The sequence below is a fragment of the Grammomys surdaster genome, unplaced genomic scaffold (genome assembly GCF_004785775.1).
Source record: "Grammomys surdaster isolate TR1022 unplaced genomic scaffold, NIH_TR_1.0 172, whole genome shotgun sequence".
Lineage (NCBI taxonomy): Eukaryota > Metazoa > Chordata > Mammalia > Rodentia > Muridae > Grammomys > Grammomys surdaster.
This window is the reverse complement of record NW_021604620.1, coordinates 2,050,535-2,070,954: the sequence shown is the minus strand read 5'-3', so window position 1 is coordinate 2,070,954 and position 20,420 is coordinate 2,050,535. Positions and strand designations below refer to the sequence as shown.

Below are 20,420 nucleotides of genomic sequence, written 5' to 3'. Positions count from 1 at the left end.
TCCCCAGGAACCACAGCTCTGACTTTTGCTTACTAGGATCTGCCTGCTCCCGCCCTTTTGATCGCATAAGCAGCATTAAGCACTGTGTGTGTGGTTCTGTATCCTGCCTCTGTGGCTCATGTAGGCTTTTGGTTTGGAAATCCCTCCAGTTCACGGGGTCTGGATCCCTGTTTGCCTTTGTAATATCCCAGCACTACCTTAAAGAGTTACAGTCGTTTAGTAACTAAATGGTCTTTAGTAAGTTGATGGCTACACATTTTCTACCAAGCAGAGTGAATCAAATTTTAATCACTCATTTCAGATGTGGATTTTGTTTTCTTTTTGGGAGACAGGGTCTTGTCTGTGTAGCCCAAGCTATCCTAGGATTGTTCATCATCTTGCTTCAGCCTCCTCAGTCCTGAGATTACAGGACTGTGCTGTCCCACCCAGATGGGACTTTTTTTTTTTTTAACTTTGAAGTACTTCAGAGATATCTCAGGGTAACATAGTAACCACCAGAGACTAGGAAGGTTGTGTCTGAGCATTCTTGGCTGGGGAAGACAGGTTCCATGCAGTATGCCCAAATATTGATACAAGTTAACTCTAGCCAGGCTTCTGGGCTTCATCTGCAAGCCCGAGAGAAATGATTTTGGAAGTGAAATAGGTAGTTAAGTGGCTACAGTGGTACCGTGTACCTGGTGAGTGAGAGCTGTCAAATGCCTCAAGAAGGCTCTGTTCTCATGGCTCAGGCTGACTTTCCAGAAGAACCAAAACCACCCCAGGAGCTCAAGGTTTCCTTTTTTGAAGTTAGTGTCCTGAAGGTGCTGTCGCCACATCACCCCTGGAGAGCTTCGAGCTCTTGGTTGCAGAGAAGGATAGTGGGGTAGCCAGAGAACTGAGGACTCCAATGAGGCCAGGAACTTGTCTGCTGTCTCACCAGACTGCAGGACAGTGAAGGGAAGGCACAGCAGACTGACTGACAGGGATAGTGTTGGGGGAGGAATGCCAGGCTGATGGGTGGTAGTGTGGGGTGGGGTGGGGTGGGGGAAGATAGTCTGGTGTCTAGATTCTGATGGAGTCAACAGTTGCCAGGTCCCTGGGTCCTGATCAGGAGAAAGACCAGGAGAAGGTATGGTCTGTGCTGTGGAACTAAGTCCAGCCCAGACAGCACTGGCTCTCTTTCCTGTCCTTTAAAATTCTGTGCTCTGGTGTGGCCCATGCCAGTGTTGCCCAGGACCTGATTCAGAAACACAGGCCTTGCCCAAGAGTGAGTGAGCCTGAATCTGCATTTCAACACGATCCAAAGATCGAGCATGCCTCAAAGTATCCCTGTCAAGCACAAGAAGGTGATTCTTTAAGCCATGATCCCTGTGGTTCTAAATCAAAGGACATGCAGGACTCTAGAGTGGTGCCAGATACCCTCAGAGTGGAGAGCAGGTACATGGAACACCTTACACACATGCCCTTCATACACATACACATTCATACACACGGAGGCACATACACACATGTACGTGTGCACACACATAGACACACACATGCACACATATGTACATGCATACATGTATAAATACACATGCATACACAGATGCATACACACATACACGTACACAATCTATCTCTCTTTATATGCCTACATTGATATTGATAACTGCTGATGATCATGGGGTACTTGTTCTGTGCCAGGGACCATTTGAAGTACTTTATGTGGATTTTTTTTAAATAAAGCTTTATTATTTGTTTCTGTTTTTTGAGGCAGCATGTCACTGTGTAACTCTAGCTGTCCTGGAACTTGCTATGTAGACCAGGCTGTCCTTGAACTCACAGAGATCTATCTGCCTCTGCCTCTTGAGTGGTAGAATTAAAGGTGTGTGTCACCACAACCAACTTAAATTTTTTTTTTTTATTTTTTATTCTGGGGTTTCTTTCTCATTTTGGTTTTGGGGTGTGGTGTGTGTGTGTGTGTGTGTGTGTGTGTGTGTACACATGTGATTACAGTGACCACAGAAGTCAGAAAAGAATATTATATCGCTGGAGCTGGAGTTAGAGACAGCTGTGAGCCACTTGTATGGGTTCTGGGAACTCAGGCCCTCTGTAAGATTGGCAAGCACTCCTAACCATTGAACCATCCTTCCAGCCCTATGTGGATTTGTATCTTAAGCCCTTACAAGAACCCTGTGGGGTTAAGTATGCTCTAGTTTGCATCTGGGGGTTTATAGGAGGGAAGACACAGAGTGCCTAAGTAGTCCCACCAAGCAGGACAGCTCTCTGCACCCACCCATGCTGCCGGCTAGCTGCCTCTCCAATTCCAAGCATCTTCCAGGCTCTTCTAAGGCATGAACATTCTTGGACATACCTCAGACCTCATACTCCTGCGCAGAATATAGGAGTAAGCTCAGTAGTCTGGGTGTTCTACTCACAGTGCTTGCCCGAGTCTCCTGAGACTAGTGTGGCTGCTGGGGAGCTGGACTGGGGGCTGCTCTTTCAGTCTTACCACAGACAATTACGGTCACCTTTTCTTGTCTGTCTCTTCAATCTCCTCATTTCTCTAGTAAGGTCTTCCTGGCTGTCCAGTTGATAATGTTCAGACAGTATGTTTTCAAGGATAGTAACCTCAAAAGACACATGACATTCAGTTGCCACTGAAATACAACAAACAGACCTTTGAGGCTTGCTTTTGGCCCAACAGAACTCTATGGTTCAGATCGGCAAGGTGTGGCCTCCTGGTCAGTTTTGCTGGGAAGCTGTGGTATCACCCAGGGCAAGTGGGCAGGATCAGGTAGGTCACAGCTCTACTGCTTGCCTTGTTTCCGGGCTACAGGTCTAAGAGGGCAAGGGAAGCCTTCAGTGATTGGTGGAGACGGGGGAAGTGGCTGCGGAGGTCTTAGCTACAGTGCTAGCTCTCCTAAAGGAAGCACTTCCAGTCAGAGACCAGACCATGGAGCTAATGATCTGGTTACTCTCATCATGGTGGATGTTGTACACCTTCGCCTTAGTCCGTGGCTCCCTCTGAGCGGCCTGTGGGTGCAAGGCACACTTTCTGACCTCAGTTGCTCATTCTTCAGTACAGAGGCTTGGTGTACAGTGTGGTGTTTCAGTGCCTCTGATACATTCACCGAATCTTGCTAAAGAAAAAAAAAATCCAAGGTTGAGATAGACATCTCCATTTTGCAGTTGAAACACAGAGGCTCAACCAGCTTAGCCCTGTCCTGGGGCTTCCTCAACTGCTAACCTGGGGTGACGGTCCTGCAGCTGAAGGACCCTGAGGGGGATGATACAAGGTCTACCCCTTCTTTCTTAGGTCCCAGTGACAAACCAAAGTTCAATTCCCCCAGAGTGCACCCTGGGACACCGGTTAGTGTGCTGGGAGCATGCATGAGGGACATTGACCACAGGCATGAGTGACCCCAGAGCAACCACAGTAGAAGGCCTGCACCCAGCGTGGATGGTGGCTCCCCTCCATGGCTGCACAGAAGGAGCACCATTCCCGTGTCCTCCCCAGTCAGTATACTCTAGCTCCTCCCTGAGACCCTAAGGCTACATGCAGTTAGGACAGAATTGCATATAGCTGGTTAGAAAGAGGGACTGGACAGTCACATGAGGGTCCTGGGCCTGACTCCACCTCCTTCTATAAGGGAGCATCGGCAGGTCAGCAAGCTCCTCTGTGGTGATGTCTTAGAAACAGGCACAGCTGAGCTCCTGAAGATGGAGTCTGTCTGTCTGGTGCTGTACCACAGATGCCAATGAGGCTGACCTAGCAGGGCCTTGTGAGTCCTTCAGCTATACACCCAGGCTCTTCCTCACAGGGTTCCAGGCCCATGTAGACCCTATGCTCACTTTATCTCAGTGACAGGTGATAACTAGTGCCGTGTGGCCTGCTCAAACAATCTCTGCTCTTACCGACACCCCACCCCACATCCCTACCCTCTCTCAGGATGCCATCAAGCAGAGCCGAACAGTGTGAAGGAAGTGTTCACAGCCTCTCCGTGCCTGAGAGTCACACTGGTATGAGGAAGGCACAGTGAGAGGAATAGGCTGTGGTGTCCTGCTTGGCAGGCCTCGTGCTTTCTCACGGAAATATTGATGAAGCCTGGCACCCACGCCACCTACTTCTCTTCTCGCCTGGCCGCTTCTCCAGGCCTATCCCCGGTTGCAAAATGAGTTGTGAAAGTTTAGGCAGGTATCTTCCAGAATTGCTCAGAAACCAGGATTTGCAAAGAGTACACAGAATAGGCCAGAGTGAACTGAGAGGCCAGATGATGAACGCAACCATCTGAATAGCAAGATATTCCAAAGAGACACTGAAGGCCCCTCTTATGGGTATACACTATGAGTCCCAAGAAGTGAGGATTTCCTCAGAGTCTCATGGGGAGAAGGAAAGGGTGCAGGTGTAGTGCCAGTCAGAGGAAGGAGGTTGGTACCATGTCAGACCACCAGGGAGACTGGCTTTGGGACGGTGATGGTAGTGAGACTGTACCTTCTCCCCTGTTTAAATCTCCACCTGTGAAGATGGAGGACCCTGAAGATGGGTTCAGAGGTCACTCGACCCTGTTAGCTTTCTTCTTCCCACTGTGGCCATGTTGGTTGTGGCCCCTTGCTCTGCGCTTTGCTGCTCATGTAGCTGAACTTGGTGTATCGGGCTGTTGAGGTCCAGGCTCTGGTACTAGCAGCTCTGGTTCTAACAGGTTCAGGGTCCCTGAGGCAACAGCATATGCATCCTGAGTTGCTCCTCTGGATCAGAGAACAGGTGTTGTCAGCCGCTTACAGAAAGTTTTCTGTTGTGAGCACTAGTCAGAAGTTAAAATGGGAAGACATGACAGCTACTCCTGGAAACCCAGAGCCCAGTGGAGAACCTTGAGCTAGCTCCCAAGTCAGCAACCAGGGCGGTATCTGCTGGCTAGTCAGGGTCTCCAGATGACCCCCTAGGGGAAGCCTAGTATAAACTGAGTATTTTCTTCCAGTTCAAAGCAACTCCTGGTCTGCAAGGTGGGTGGGGTGGCTCAGGCCCTCAGAACACTGTAGCATCTTTGCCTGGCACTGTCTGCCTGCCTGGTAGCTGTCCTGTGTTGTGCTAATGTATGTGTGTCTTAACCTTTTCAGCTAGGTCAAGAATTCTTTGAGAGAACGGTTCGTCTATTTGCTCAAAAGATAGTGGTCTGGCTGTTGGTGGGGAAAACAGGTCAGTTCCCACTATCCTATCATAGCTCTAAAGACACTGGGGTGGGCTCTTCTCACAGGATAGATATCAGCTACGAAGGAGAAGGTATGCATATACACTTGGCTAAGTGCCAGGACTGTGGTACATTCCCAGGAACGAGCAATTTAATTATCTCCTGAGTAAAAACCTTGGGGATAAGTGGCCACCATAGGTCAACACCTAGAGTTCCAGTCTGGGGTGAGGTCTGTGATTACAGAGTTAAGTCCACAGTTACGACTCACCTGTCCTTGAGCTAGAAACTTGGCCTCACTCTCTGTTTGGTTTGTTATATGGGACTCCTGTTTGCATTGCAGGCTTGTTCTGACTATAAGTGGAATAGTGTTTATAAAATGCCTAGGTAACGTGTTGTTAATCTCAGTGATGGTCAGCTCCTATTTTTCTTCTCTGCCTTGTGTGTGTGTGTGTGTCCCTCATTCGCACTTACACAAGTGCACATGCATATATATGTAGAAGCCAGAAATTGACATCAACTGTCTTTATCAATCAATTTTCACTTATTTTTTTGAGATAGGGTCTCTCCGTGAACCTGGAGCTCACCGATTTGCCTGGACTGTCTCTGTCCCCCAACACTCAGACCCTGTCCCCAACCCCACCCAGCACGAGGATTGGCCAGCTTTTCACCTGGTTTCTGAGGGACCAGACTCAGGTCCTCATGCTTGCCTGTCAAGCCCTTGGCTCATTGAGTCAGGTCCCCAGCATTCCCTCTCCTCTGACTTTAGTGACTTGCTTGGTACCCTTAGCCTCTCGGTCTACCAGGATGAGGGGAAGTGAGTCAATGAAGTAGTCACACAGCTTCAGAACCGATGACACTTGTGAACTGCTCTTGCCATCTTCTCTCTACTCGGTCACCGCACAGACATGGTCAGGGCTTCCTGGATTGCTGTTGTGGTAAGCCTGGCTCTAGGTTAGCCTCTGCCCATGCTGCTATTTCTGGGACACAGTGTGCCTTTGTCTGGAAGCCAGCAGGCCAGAAGCTCCTGTGGTATGGGAGGAGTGTCCACCTCCTGCTTGCTAAGGTTTTGAGACTACACCCTTCCCTGCCACCTTCCCCTCTTCATTTCTTGTCAGCTTGTTTGCAGGAAGCTTCAGGGCCAGATGAGGGGACTCATTTGCATTTTGACATGTGTTCACCCATCTCCTGAGCACATGGGTAGTAATGGACTGTTCTTTAAAAGCAAAAAGATCTCCTCAGTTTTCTTCTGGGTATTACCTGTGTGTAGTGTAGTGCATGACTGCCTGCTGGTTCCTTTGCCTTTGTTCAGGATGGTTCCCTGCCTAGCAACACCATTGTAGCCCAGACAAGGGTTAGTCAGGGCTGAGGGAGCAAAAGAATGTTTTTACATTACTCCATTGCTATAGGGAAGTGGTAGGGATATGGTGTGGTTTAGTGACCCTCATTTGTATGTATTTGGTTCCTGAAAATACCAGGATGTAATTTACATTCTATAAAATTCATCCATTGTTACCGGGAGGTTTCACAATTTGTATAAGTGCCCCGAATTGTGCAACCCTTCCTGTAATTCACACTTAGATTCGGCATCCTATTCTCCCTAGTAAGAACCTCACACGTGTTTACACTTGGCCTCCGTCCTAAGCAAACGCTAATGCACTTTCTATATGAATAGAATCCTAGAGTAAAACCACATTTTGTGTCTTTTTTCAAGGATGAGGATTCTGAGGTTTGTTTGTGTTGTTGTATGTAGTCACTCCATATTCCCTTTGCTGTCCAAGCAGTATCCCACGGTATGGACACACCACACTCTATTCATTCAACAGTTAATGTGTATTGTTTCTACTTTTTGCCTGTAGTGACTGCCATGAACATTCATGCTCAAGCTGAGGCAGAGGCAGGTCTCTGTTTCCCACCGGTAGATACTTAGGATGCTCAAAAGGCTCTATGGCCTTAGGTAATCTGCCTACCCTTCTTAGAGCCTTGGTTTCCCTGGCAACACGTTCTGCTTACCCTGCCCTATGTCTCTGTGGGGTTGCTTCTGCTCACCATTCACAATAGCCATGTAACGATATGTTGCCATTGGTTCTCTGCCAAATCATCTTGGTCCATTTCACAAATGTGGGCACAAGAGGAGAGATGTGGCTAGGGTGTTAGGTGCCCAGAGGGACTTCCTTCTTGCTGGGCTGTGGAAAGAGCAGGAAATTCCCAGATGGAGATGTGAGAGAAAGACAGTCTTCCCAGAGGAAGTAGCAGGTGCGGAGGCCAGGGCAGACACCGAGAGTGCCATCACTGGGCATGTGTGAGCCTGGTGGAGAGTAGTCATGAGCACCTAGCCAGGAGGTGGACAGCTGCCTGCTCCCGAGGAGGATGGTCCCGGCTGCCCCATGTCTGGAGGCTGCTTGTTGCAGGAAGTGGCCGAGCTGGGTTCGTTTGAAAGCAGAACATGAACGTGTTAAATCAAAGGCATGCAGACTAGCTTTACGAGACGCTTTTTCTGTGAGGCCTGGAAACCTGGTCTGTGCAGTGACTCAACCAGGGTTTGATAGGGAGCCTTTAGGCTGTGGCTCCCAGGTCCTGGGCCTCCACCCACTGCTCTTGTGAACAGGGCAGACTGTAAGATTTATTATGCTTCCTTCCTGTGTATCAAGGGCCACACCAGAGCAATGTTTCTTATTCTGACACCTGCTGCTGCCTCCACGGGGCATGTTGGTGTTACCAGGGTACATGTCTGCTTATTCAGCATATTTACAACTATTTTCTTACAGTAATATATTTGTGTGTGTGCCTTGGCATGAATGTGCAGGTCAGGGACCTTCCTGGAATCAATTCTCTCCTTCCAGTAACGTGTGTCATGGGAATTGAACTCAAGTTGTTGGGTTTGGCACCCAGTGTCCTTACCCAGTGAACCCATCTTTGCTGGCTGGCCTGACTTTTTTTTTTCTTTATAATACAAGTTATAAAAGATAAAACTCATTTTTGTATGAAGTAGATGATAAGGTACAAATGACAAGAGGAAAAGTTCCTCGGGGGGCAGTTAAAACCGTTTTATTCTTTATTGGTTTTTCAAGACAGGGTTTCTCTGTATAGCCCTGGTTGTCTGGAATTCCCTTCATAAACCAGGCTGGCCTCAAACTCAGAGATCTGTCAGCCTCTGCCTCCTGAGTGCTGGGACTAAAAATGTGCACTGCCACCACAGGCCTGACTTCAGAGCCTGGCTTTTGAAGCAAACCTTGTTAGAAACCTGCTCTAACTAAATGACTTAAGCATAAGGCAGAGCCCAGGCAGCCGTACCTGCAGACCCAATGGGCAGTCCAGGTAGCCGAACCTGCAGACCTGATGGGCAGTCCAGGTAGCTGAACCTGCAGACCTGATGGGCAGTCCGGGCAGCCATACCTGCAGACCCGATGGGCAGTCCAGGTAGCCGAACATGCAAACCTGATGGGCAGTCCAGGCAGCCATACCTGCAGACCTGATAGGCAGTCTTGGATGCCCTCATCCATGGATGTAGTCTGTGTAGCCTTTGAGTTACGAGGAAATGGCGTTTTCTTGAGGGCTAGGAATGTCTTTGTTTATATACACACACGCCTACAAGTGCACACATATATATGTACATATATTTATATGTTAATTATAAAATACTCATTTACGTATTCATGCCAAAAACCCATGAAGACACAAGATGCTGACATTGAAGGGAGGGGTGTCTTCAGAGCAGCTGTGTATTTATTCCACCAAAATGGATAGAGAGTGTAACCTCCCGACTCTTAAGACAGCCGATCAGGCCACAGTGTCAAGGAGCTCACAAGCCTGTTATGTGACAGGGTGACACAGGGTCCCGCAGGAAGAGCAGGTGGCAGCCATGCAAGTGGCAGCCATGGAGCTGTGGCGTTCCTCACCGCCTGCCCCACCCTCAGTGCACCGTTCTCTGCTCTTGCTCTCTGCCCTTTCGGCCCAGCACCCTGACTGACTTTCTGCTGTCTGCTCTAGCCTTTGTTACTCAGCATCTAGTCTGTACCCCTCCTCACTCCTCCTGCTCCTGCCAGCCTGGTCCTGTGACCCCAACCACCATTGCTTCCTTCCCTAGTAGAGTTTCTGTCTGGGCCCTAAGCCAAGCTCACTCCTGATTGGCATCAAGTCCTGCCCACACAGGTGCTAGGGGTTTGGTGGGGTGCTAGGATCTGTCAGTATGTAGTCTCAAAATTATTTGGGCTGTGGTTTAATTTGCATAAATATCACACATTGATTCTTGGATCCAAGCACCCCTCAGAACCTCAGCCTAGTGCCAAGTGTCACTTTCTCTGGTCAGCCAGCCCAGGGTTAATTCCCAAGAAGAAAGCTTTGGTCCCTTCCAGCCTTTCAAAGTGGAATCTCCCAAACTGTAGTACAGCCCAGCCAGCTCCCAGGAGGGAGCTCACCAAGCCTCCTGCCACTCTGATAGTAGTGTTCAGCACTCACTCTACAGTGCTGTGACTGTTCCAAAGCCATGGTTTCATTGGCAGCCTATCTTGCTACTGATCTGGTGTGGGGTGGGGGTATGTGGGGTGGTGACTGCTCTTGTTGGCTGTGTCCCAGCCGGGAGGAGGAGCCTACACTTTGTTCTACCTCCTACTAAGTCTTACCTCAGAGTGTCCCTGTGGAGAACTTCATTTACCGTCACCCAGGAAGGAGCCCTCTGGAAGAATCTAGTGGCTTCATTAACACACATCGCTGGGCTTGCTGTGTGCCTCAAACTCAGTCATTCCACACTGGGCCAAAATGTTTTGTGAGACACAAACTACACAGTGATGCTATCCTGTGAAAACCCTCTAGTGGTTTTCTATAAGCCTATGAGAAAAGTCCAGATCCTTAGATTTTGGGGACAGTGTCTCTCACTACATAGGCCTGGCTAACCTGTACTGGTTATCACTGGTATCACTGGTACATGCTTCTGTGCTGAACTAAAAATTCCAGCTCTTTGAAGGGCTTTGCATCTTTGGACCCTTCAAGCTGTTTATCTCTGAAGTGTCTTCTGCATTGACCTATTTCCTGTGCACCCCAAGGGGTGCATGACGATGCTACAGGGATGACAGCATCTCTTAAGAGTCAGGAGTGGTGCAGAAGGTGTGCCCTGTGGACCTGCTGTCTGAGGCAGGATGAATTTAATGTTTTCGTTAGCCTATGGACTATAGTTTTTTTGTATTAGTTATTATAGAGATTTGTGGCTGCCCCTTTACTTTCTCTCTGGACACATTTTGGGGTGTATTTGATAGCATGGCCTGGGTCCCTGTGGAGAGAGAACATAGCCTAGCTCTGTGGTAGAAAGCTAAACATGAAAAACAGAGTCTTGTTTACTCACCTTGTAGTTTCAAGACAGGTTTGTTCCTTTCTCATTCTCCTCAGTCTGGCTCCACCCCCTCATCCTTTGGAAGAGGGAACCTAAGACCCAGCAGTTAAGGAACCTGCCCGGTGGGTGCCTGGGTTCCCACCCCCACCTTCTGTGATAACCTCTCCAAGATCAAGGAGCCCTCTCTCTTCTCTGTCTTCAGGTTCTGAACGTCACTGGTTAGTGCCCACCTGGCCTTGCTCTGCCCTTTATAGTGCCCTGCCCTGTTTGAGTTCAGGAGCCCGACTGGCGAGGGTCAGCTCCGACAGTGCAGCCTCAGTCTCTTTGACCTGTGACGCGCACTATGTGGGGAAAATTTCCCTGTGCTGGTGGAGCTCACAGTGAAGCAGGCTCTGGAAGCCAGGCTGCCCACCCCACTTCAGACCTAAGTATGTTTGTACCAAGTGTCCTCCAACGCCCCTTGTCTAGGGATGAGTTGAGCCCCAGCTCTCTGCCAGGGAGGGAAGAGGAAAACTAAGTGACCCAAGAGCTAATGCATTGTATCGTTGCAGACAGCTAGAAGGTAAGCCATTTCCAATAGATGTTGCTGTCCTTAGGCCCGTGATATAAAAATTCCTACAAGTGGAAATGGAGAGGCCAAAGCTCAGGGAAGATCGTCTGTGGAGAAAAGCTCAGTCAGGAGCTCCAGCTGTACCTCAGCTTCTCCAGGTGTTTTCTACTGGTTGATGTAAGGGTCCAGTTTGATGATGCCATCTCTGATGTCTGTGCTTACTTCAGCTCGATGTATACTTCATAAACTCACCCATGGAAAACCAAATTATGACTATTGTGGGTCATTCTCCAGGCTATGCATCAGACCCCTCGGGGCCCTCCGTGTCAGGTCCCATTCTCCATGTGAAGTGCCACCCTGCAGGTTTGCTGGGAAGAGTCATGAGAAAGGGTTAGAGGCTTTCCAGACAGAAGTTAGCTGCTGCCCTGCTGAGTCTGTCTGACCTTGAGTTCTGCTGCTCCCCATCTGGGTCTGATTTTCTGATTTGTGAAAAGGTGTGAGTAACCACCACTCTGAAGTGCTCTGGGGATCGCATGAGCTGTGTGGTCAGTAACGGACCCCAGTGAGCATGCTCAGTAGAGGGCTTCAGAGCAGTCTGGATCAGTCGCTACATGATGCTCAGATGAGGTCAGCATCTTCTTGTGCCCCATAAGATGCGCCTCTGTCATCTGTTAACTAGGAGAAGGCTTCTGCTGTTACTTAAAGGTCAGCTCAGAGAGATCCCGTGACCTTATATCAGTCAACTGTATATTTCCTGAAAAATATTTAAATAATTTCCCTGGCTAGTGTAGTGTTGCTGTATTTATTTTTAGGATCATTTTTAAAGCACAGAGTTAAAATCTGTGATCCTAGCCAAATGTTCATATTTTTGTGGTTGCTTTGTATTTTTTCTTTATGTGTACTATTAGTGTATATATGTGTGTGTATGTATGTATGTATGTATGTGTATGTGTGTGTATGTGTGTGTATGTATGTATGTATGTGTGTGTATGTGTGTATGTATGTATGTGTGTATGTGTATGTGTGTGTATGTATATATACACAGATATATCTCCCCTTAAATTGTTATAGTATATATACTTAAAAGCATGCATACTGAAATACTTCATATAATCCTTGCTTAGAGCAAGCAGTGTTTTTTTTAATCTGGGTAGTTGGGTTCAGACAATTGTCCTGAGTCTTGTGGAATATCCTTAGAGCCCCTACTGAGGCTGTCCATCTTGTGAACATGAAGGGAGCATGCCCAGCCTCTTTACAGTCTGTGCCTGGTGACCATGTGGGCTTGAGAAAATACTGGAAAGACTGCAGGCTCTACTGTCAGTATTCTAAAGCTTACTGCACTAGCTTCTTAGGGACCTCTCATAGGGACCCCGTATATAGATGCATGAACCTGCATAGGGGAGAGTCAGTAGAGTGCTTTGCATAGACACATGTGTATGCAAATGAGTATACACACAGAGGAGTAAACACAGATGAGTATAAATGAAACCAGAGAAAGCTGAGCCAGCATTCAGTTTTGACATGTGACATCTCTATAGAATAAAGCCATTTCGAGACTCAGGTTTGACATGCGACATTTCTATAGATCAAAGCCATTCAGGGACTTGGTCTGACATGCGACATTTCTATAGATTAAAACCATTTCGGGATTTAAGTCAGGTGCACAGAGGGATCCGTCTTCTATATTATTAAGACCTCGCCTCGCCATCTGTCTGTGGTTACAGGAACACTGCAGAGATCTAGGCTTGGCTTTTGGGTTTCAGTTTTTCTTGTCTCTGCCTCCCTCCCTCTGGGATTGCAAGAGTGTACTACCATTCCTGGTTCATATGCTACTGGGAAGGAACCAGGGCTTCGGTCATGCTGGACAGGCTCTGCCAACTGACTGCGCCCTATCCCACGGAGTTTTTAAAATATGTCACCACTGATGAGTGCAGGACTGTAGTAAGAGCCTGGAACCTTTCCTCCGTGTGGAACCTCACAGCTGCTCAGGAGAAACACAAATGCTCATAGTAGCACAGCAGCCTTCACAGAGACAACCTGTGACCTTGAGCCATTGAACTGTGCAGAGTGAGCTGGATCCTGTGGACAGCAAATGAGACCACACCTTATACTTCTTCCTGCCATTCCCTCACTGGAAGGCAAGGAGGAAGGTTAAAGAACAAGGTGGCCTCTGCTGCTAGAAGGGAGAGGGGCCTGCGGGGAAAATGGCAGCTCTGGAAGGGGCGGAGGTGGAGGACAGGCGCTTGCTTCCAGGTTTCCAGTGCTTCCGATTGAAAGCCAGATTTCAGGCTCTGCCTGAGCTAGGAAATCATTCCAGAAGATCAGGTTTCTCAGAGTGCATCTCTAGATCAGCTCGGCTTGCATACTAAAATATTTACAGGCTGCCGAATTCCAGCGACAGCTCTCTAGCAAGGCTCCGGGTGTGACTTGGTGAGAGACTTTGTGTCCCAGGTGCCTTTCATTGTCTGTTGTCGGATGTGGCTCATTATATAAGCTTGCACTGTTAATAGAATTATTCTCCAGGGTGTGTTACACAACATCACTGTGAAGTTGTGTGTGTGTGTGTGTGTGTGCAAGCACCTGTGTGCATGTGCATGTGTGAGCATGTGTGTGTGCATGCATGAGTGTGTGTGTGTGCGCGTGTGTGTGTGTGATATGTGTGTGAGTGAGAGTGTGTGTATGAGCATATGTGTGTGTGCGCACATGTGTTCAAGTGTGTGTGTGCATGTGCGTGTGTGTGGTGTGTGTGAGTGTGTGAGCGTGCGTGTGTGAACGTGTTTGCGTGCATGTGTGTGGTATGTGTGAGTGTGTGTGTGGTGTGTTCGAGCGCATATGTGCATGTGTGTGCACATGTGTGTGTGAGAGAGTGTATGTGTGTGTGTGCAAGCGAGTGTGTGTAGGGGATGCTCATGGAGGTCAAGGGTCAACTTCTAGTGTCATTCCTCAGTTACTATGCCTTCAGCACAGGGGTTACAAACTCAGCCCGCCATGCCTGCATGCTTTTTGACATGGATTCTGGGGTGGAACATGGGTCCTTTCATTTGATACTCTACCAACTGGAGGTTTCAAAATTAATTTCTCATTGGCTCTAAACCCAAATATGATCACTCTCCTCCACAGAGGAAAAACCACAGGACAGTCTTTGTGTGAACTGCACTACCAATTAATGCCTTGCCATTGATTTGAAATAAACAAAACAAAACCTTTAGAGCAATGGTTCTCAACCAGTAGGTCATGACCCCTTTTGGACTTGACCGACCCTTTCATAGAGGTCATCTGAGACCATCAGAAAACACAGATATGTACATTTTGATTCATAACAGTGGCAAAGTAACAGTTACGAAGTGGCAAGCAATTTTACAGCTGGGGGTCACCACAGCATGAAAACTGTATTAAAGGGTCGCACACAGCATTAGGAAGGTTGGGACACACTGTCCTGGAGGCAGGAGCAGACTAAAGCCTTCCTCTGTCAGTAGAAGGGAATGAGAAGGCGCAGACCTGAAGTGGTTTATAAGCAGCCTCTCATGATGCAGTGGGATTGTGCTCAGTGTGCATGTGTGTGCATGTGTGTGCATGTGTGCATTCGTGTGCACTAGCCATGGTGGTAATGATTGTGGAGTGGATTTTCAAAGTGGATTTTCAGCACCTTAATGCTGCTGATACAGAAACGACATAGCTTTAGAATCTAGGCCAGTCATGAAGGAGTGTGTGTCACTATGAACTTGTGGGTTTTAGACTGTTGTTTAATAATTATACAGACAGCTGTTTTCTGAAAGCTCCTACTGTGGTCATGTGTATGTGGTCAGTGAAGGCAGAGCCTGGTGTTGGTGAGGATGGTGTGGGTCGGATCCCTGATGTCACAGTCTTAGGAGCTGAGTTCGATGCCCACCCATAGCCAGCTCTCTGCCGTTCGCGATCTCACTGCCTTTTCTGTCTCTTGCAGTTCTATGTGCCGAAAGAGTTGGCCAGATGACTAAGACGTACAATGACATCGATGCTGTCACGAGGCTTCTTGAGGAGGTGAGTATCTGGGGGAAGGTGAGGGTCGTTTATAGCGGGTTAGCGTGGGTGCCTTGTCTGTTTCGGGAAGGAACCTCACATTGGGGCCTTGTAGTATACAATTTAATGGTCTCATTTTACTTCTTGTTTATTTTGAGACAGGATCTTACTATGTAGCCCTGGCTGGTCTGGAACTTGCTATGTAGGCCAGGCTGAGCTAGAATTCATAGAGATCTGCCTGCCTCTGCCTCCCAAGGCCTGGAATTAAAGATACACTGTCACACCTAATAGCTGTATCCCTAGGCCTTTGCAGTTGCTGATTTTGTGTACAGGTATTAGATTTGTTGTTACTGTTTGAAACCAAAGTCTTATAAAGGCTGCCCTCAGCTGTGTGGCTGACACTGGTCTCATAGTCCCGATGCTTTGACTTCTGCCTCCCAAGGGCTAGGCTTACTGACACACACCGTCATGCCCAGCTGAGATTTGAGTCTGGGGTTGTCCAACTTGTGACATCACAGTATCATATGGCCATTTACACATGTGTTAGCCCACATTCATAGCTATCCTGGGATTATACAGTTGGCAGGCTGCAGGCTAGATACACTTGTGGGGTGTATACAGTTGGTAGGATGTATATAGTCGGCAGGTTGCAGGCTAGATATACCTGTGGGGTGTATACAGTTGGCAGGCTGCAGATCAGATATACCTGTGGGGTATATGCAGTTGGCAGGCTGCAGATCAGATATACTTGTGGGATGTATACAGTTGGCAGGCTGCAGGCCAGATACACATGTTTGTTTTTGATATTCTGAATTGATGGCACAAAAATACAGTGTCATTTAAGTACTTATTGGGATACCCAGTTTCTGATCAGAGAGACCTAAGCTGTCGGCTGGAGAAGAATATGTTCTTGCTTGTGGTTTCTGAACATAGTCCAGAAACTTTGTTTCATCTGGCTGGTGGAGCGGAGCACAGCATCAACATAGAAATATAAAAAGTCAGTCAGACGGGACGGGCAGCATACCCTGGAGAGACTGACGTTCTCAGCTGGTCTTTGGTTTCATTTGGAAGTAGGAGGACTGTGAAGTCCCCTGAGAACACATGGTATGCCCTGTGTACCTGCCGGCCAGGGTGGGGCAGGCCCTGGGAGAAGTATTGGTAATTTTTAATTTTTTTATCCCCGTGACCAAACCTGATAGAAACAGCTTTGGGGGTCAGGGAGAGAGTGCTATTTTGGGCTCAGGTTTCGAGCATTTCAGCACATTATATTAGGGGAAGGGGTGGTTGGGAGGCTTCCCTTGTGGAAGTGAGACAATGAGGTGGTGGTTTCTCAGTTCATGGGGTTGCAAGGAAATAGAAGGGGCCTGGAACCCAGTGCCACGTTATAGCCTTCAAAAGCTGGTGCCTGGTGACCTACTGCCTGCTGCCAGGCCCCGCCTCCTCCTCATGGCACAGCCTTCCAAAACCTTACAGCCAGCTGGGGTGGGGGGGAGAGGATAGGGTGTGGGTGTAGGGCATGGGATGAAGGGGAGGGTGTAAGGTGTGTGTGTGTGTGTGTGTGTGTGTGTGGTGTGTACAGGTAGCTTTGGGCCTTGATTCTAGAATCTAGGATGACTCCGTCCAGTGACTTCCTATTAGCTGCTCCCCTAGAAGAAGGTGAGATCTTGGGGGAGACACTGAAGGCACAGTGGTGGGTGAGACGGCAGCACAGGCAGGCCCTGACAGCGTGGTGGGATTCCGGGCTCCTGCAGCCCCCAGCCCTCTGCCCCTCAAGTCTTCCTCTCTCTTGCATTGTTTCTTCCTTCGGTGTATGAGACGTTTCCACTCACCCTGGAACACATCTGTTCTATTCTGAAGGAGGAGACAAGAACCCCTCAGCTCCACATAGGTGATACCAGGAGTTGGGACTCAACAATGGTCCACTGAAGATGCTGGCCTCCTGCCTTCTGGTGACACCAAGTTGCCACCGTCTTGAGGCTGGTGTGGATGGTGGCAGGTTCACTCGGCTGCACATTGGATTTGGAAATGTACCTGCTGACCAGTCCCTGTGGGGGATTTCTCCCCCATCTGGGGGACCATTTCTTAGAATCATTTCTCCAAGCCTTTGTGTATGGGGTGAGTGTGTGTGTGTGTGTGTGTGTGTGTGTTTCTGGGCTCCTGAGCTTTGGTGGTGAGGCTTGCCCCTTCTCTGCTGTACCCGGCCTCTGCTCTCATCCCATGCTGTCCATGGTTGCCTTACCCTCTTCCTGACCTGCAGAGGTGGCATTCAGAGCGGCCCACAGTTCACGTCCGCACTGACCTGCCGCACTCTCACGCTGCTGGGACCTGTGAGGCTGCTCTGGAACCTGGCTCCAGTAGCTGCGTCCCTGCTGAGACAGCAACACAGGAGCCTCTGTGTTGGTCAGTCTTGTGTCTGAGCCCCTGCCATGGGATCTCATCGTTGTGTGGGACATCTGTCTCTTGTTGCACCTGTAGGAGTGAGATCTGGCAAGCAGCCAAGTGTTGTCTGTCGCAGTCGATATTAATTGGGGGTTTCTACTCCTCCTTAGATCGTTGAGTCCCCAAATAAAAGACACAGAACCTCTATATTTATAATAGGACTTCAAGCACTAGAGATGGGCAGATATCAACCCTCTAAGCTATTTTGTCTGCTTTCCTGTCAATAATTCCAAGCCATCACTTGCTGTGTTCCGCCTGGGCCACTCTTTCTCCAACAGGCCGACCCTCATGGCCATGTACTGATGATCCACCTACCCCAGAGTGACTTCTCCTTCTGCCTCCTCCTCCTCTCCTTGGTTTTTGCCTCAGACCCCAAGCCTAAGAACCAGAGCCCTGCCTACCTCTCTTCTGCCCAGCTACAGACTGTAGGTATCTTTATTCAACCAATAGTTTTAAATTAAGGAGCAGGGCTTGCACAACAAAAGCTGGCATATGAGAACGTTCACCCGTCTTGAGGACCTTGGGATACAGAATTTAGCATTACAGTACACAGCAACAGACCCGACCTCAACAGTTGTCCATCTGTCTTACATTAATTCTACAGATGCCCTTGACGGTAGATATTTTCAGAGTAGAGGGACCTAAATCTGAAGGACAGACACCAGGATCACAACCACAACCACAATGGCTCTGGCTCATAACCACTTCCTGATGGGACTCAGAGCTTTGCCTGTTGCATTTGACACTCTTGAGTCTCTGGAAATATGGCTTCTTGGTTGTCAAGACATTTCCACACTCAGGCCCTGCACCCCTGCGGCTCTGAGCGTCCACAGCCTGCAGCTCCTGGCTGTGGTACATGAGGCCTCATTGTGGGTGTTGTTCCATGGGGTACCACCTTACTGTCTGCCTTAACATCCAAAGACCCCTTTCAGAGGGCCTTGATCTCCATCCCTTTATACAGAGTTCCTGTTTGAGGAACTCTGTGTTTTGACCAGTCTTGATCATGCTCACCTGTAGTCTTAGCACTTGGAAGGTCCAGGTAGAGGAGGACAGAGAGCTGAAGGCCATCCCCAGCTATCTAGTGAGCTTGGGATTAGCCTGGGCTACATGAGACTTGTCTCGAAATTTTTGTTTTGAAGAATTCACTTTTCCTTGGTTAATTTTCTGACTAAGCATGAGCGTATGAAATACAAGCTTTACAAAAGGAACGTCACATCTCCACAGAGCAGTTTCTCCCCTTGCCTCTTTGTAGTTACTGCTTTCCTGATTTATTTTTGATAGGCAATCAGGCCTGTACCTCCATGTTTTATAAATAGCAGCTGTCCCCTTTGTCCTTGGCCCCGATAAGATTATCACAGGGAACTCCCTGCCTTTCTCTGGAACTGGATGACTCTTAGTCTGACTGCTACAGCCAGTCACGTGACAGTCACCTCATACCATTCCTGCTTGGGGTGTGTGTGTGTGTTGGGTCTTTACTGGGAAGGAGATCCTCAGGCTTGTCCTGACTGCACTGAGAATGTACCTAGAATCTGTCTCTTCTGCCCCAGTTACAGCTTTCTGCTGACCCGTAGTTAGTTACAGCTTTTATCCTAAAGCTGGTGAATGGGCTGAGTGGGGGAGGTAGGCTAACCATCTCCCTGGAGAGTGCCAGCCAGCACAGTGTGTGTTGGTGACAAGGGCCAACATCAGCTTGTAGGCTTTCAAGCCACCTTGATTCATTTCTCAGAGAGTAAAGAATCAGATTTTGACTGGCTGGCTCCCGGGCCTGAGTTAGTTATTTATAGCCACTAAGGTTAAAGCCAAACTCATTTCCTGGCTGTTTTCTTGATTTTAGAACTAAATGTTCGATTTATGTTGACTGGCAACAAGAAATGGGAGGTGACTCCTCACACCCTAAACACACACACACACACACACGCGCACACACACAGAGACCCACAGATACACACTCATTCATGTACACACACACAGGCCTACAAATACACACTCACACATGCACACACACATGCATACAGACACATGCACACAGACACAAACACACACACACACACACACAGAGAGAGAGAGAGAGAGAGAGAGAGAGAGAGAGACCCACAGACATACATGCAGGCACACACGCACGCACATACACACACGCACACAGAGGCACACCCACACATACACCTTGCCCTATATCTGTGATTCTCAAGAGAAACTAAGAATCTTGTTGCCCTGATAAACCTGGGCAGAGCAAGGTGTGGCAGTGCAGGGGACTGAGGCTGGAGGATCAGGAATTGAAGGTGAGCCTCAGTTGAACACCTAGACCCCCTCTGAAAACAACATCAGACATCCCAAAAGCCAGAAACAAGCTAGACAAGATAGACTCGAGGCAGTCCAGGAGCTTCCGGTTTTTCTGTTATTCATAAGCAGTTTTCCATCCCTTCCTGTTTTTCATCCTGAAGACGTGCCCTAGGTAATTAATATAAAGATTAGATTTCCAGTGTAGGCTGCCGGGCGGGCGGAGAGCAAGAGGCCAGAGGCCCTGCAGCTGTGAGGTGTGGTCAGTGGGGCAAAGGGCTTCCTGACCTCCTGTGTTCCCATTCTGTTCTCTGTCCTTGTCCCTCTGTGGGGCCAATCCTCCCTGCCACTTGGGAAGCCTTGTCCTTCATGTCCTCCAGCTGCAGCTTACTTCGCAGTGCTCCTTGCCTCACTGCCTGCAGTGCTCCTTGCCTCACTGCCTGCAGTGCTCCTTGCCTTACTGATTGTAGTGCTCTCTGTCTCACTGCCTGTAGTGCTCCTTGCTTCACTGCCTGCAGTGCTCCTTGCCTCACTGCCTACAGTGCTCCTTGTCTTACTGCCTGCAGTGCTCTGTCTCACTGCCTGCAGTGCTCCTTGCCTCACTGCCTGCAGTGCTCCTTGCCTTACTGTAGTGCTCTGTCTCACTGCCTGCAGTGCTCCTTGCCTCACTGCCTACAGTGCT

At 48.7% G+C, this 20,420-nt stretch overlaps 1 protein-coding gene across 8 annotated transcripts in view; it reads left to right on the top strand.

The window, feature by feature from the left end:
* The window catches only part of Trak1 (trafficking kinesin protein 1), a 163,999-nt gene that overhangs the window by 106,051 nt on the left and 37,528 nt on the right, over positions 1-20,420 (top strand). For all 8 annotated transcript variants that reach the window (XM_028767303.1, XM_028767304.1, XM_028767306.1 and 5 more), the window contains one exon: positions 14,967-15,043. In XM_028767303.1, the coding sequence (XP_028623136.1) occupies positions 14,993-15,043 (51 nt within the window). In that variant the 5' untranslated portion in view covers positions 14,967-14,992. The remainder of the gene's footprint in view (positions 1-14,966; positions 15,044-20,420) is intronic.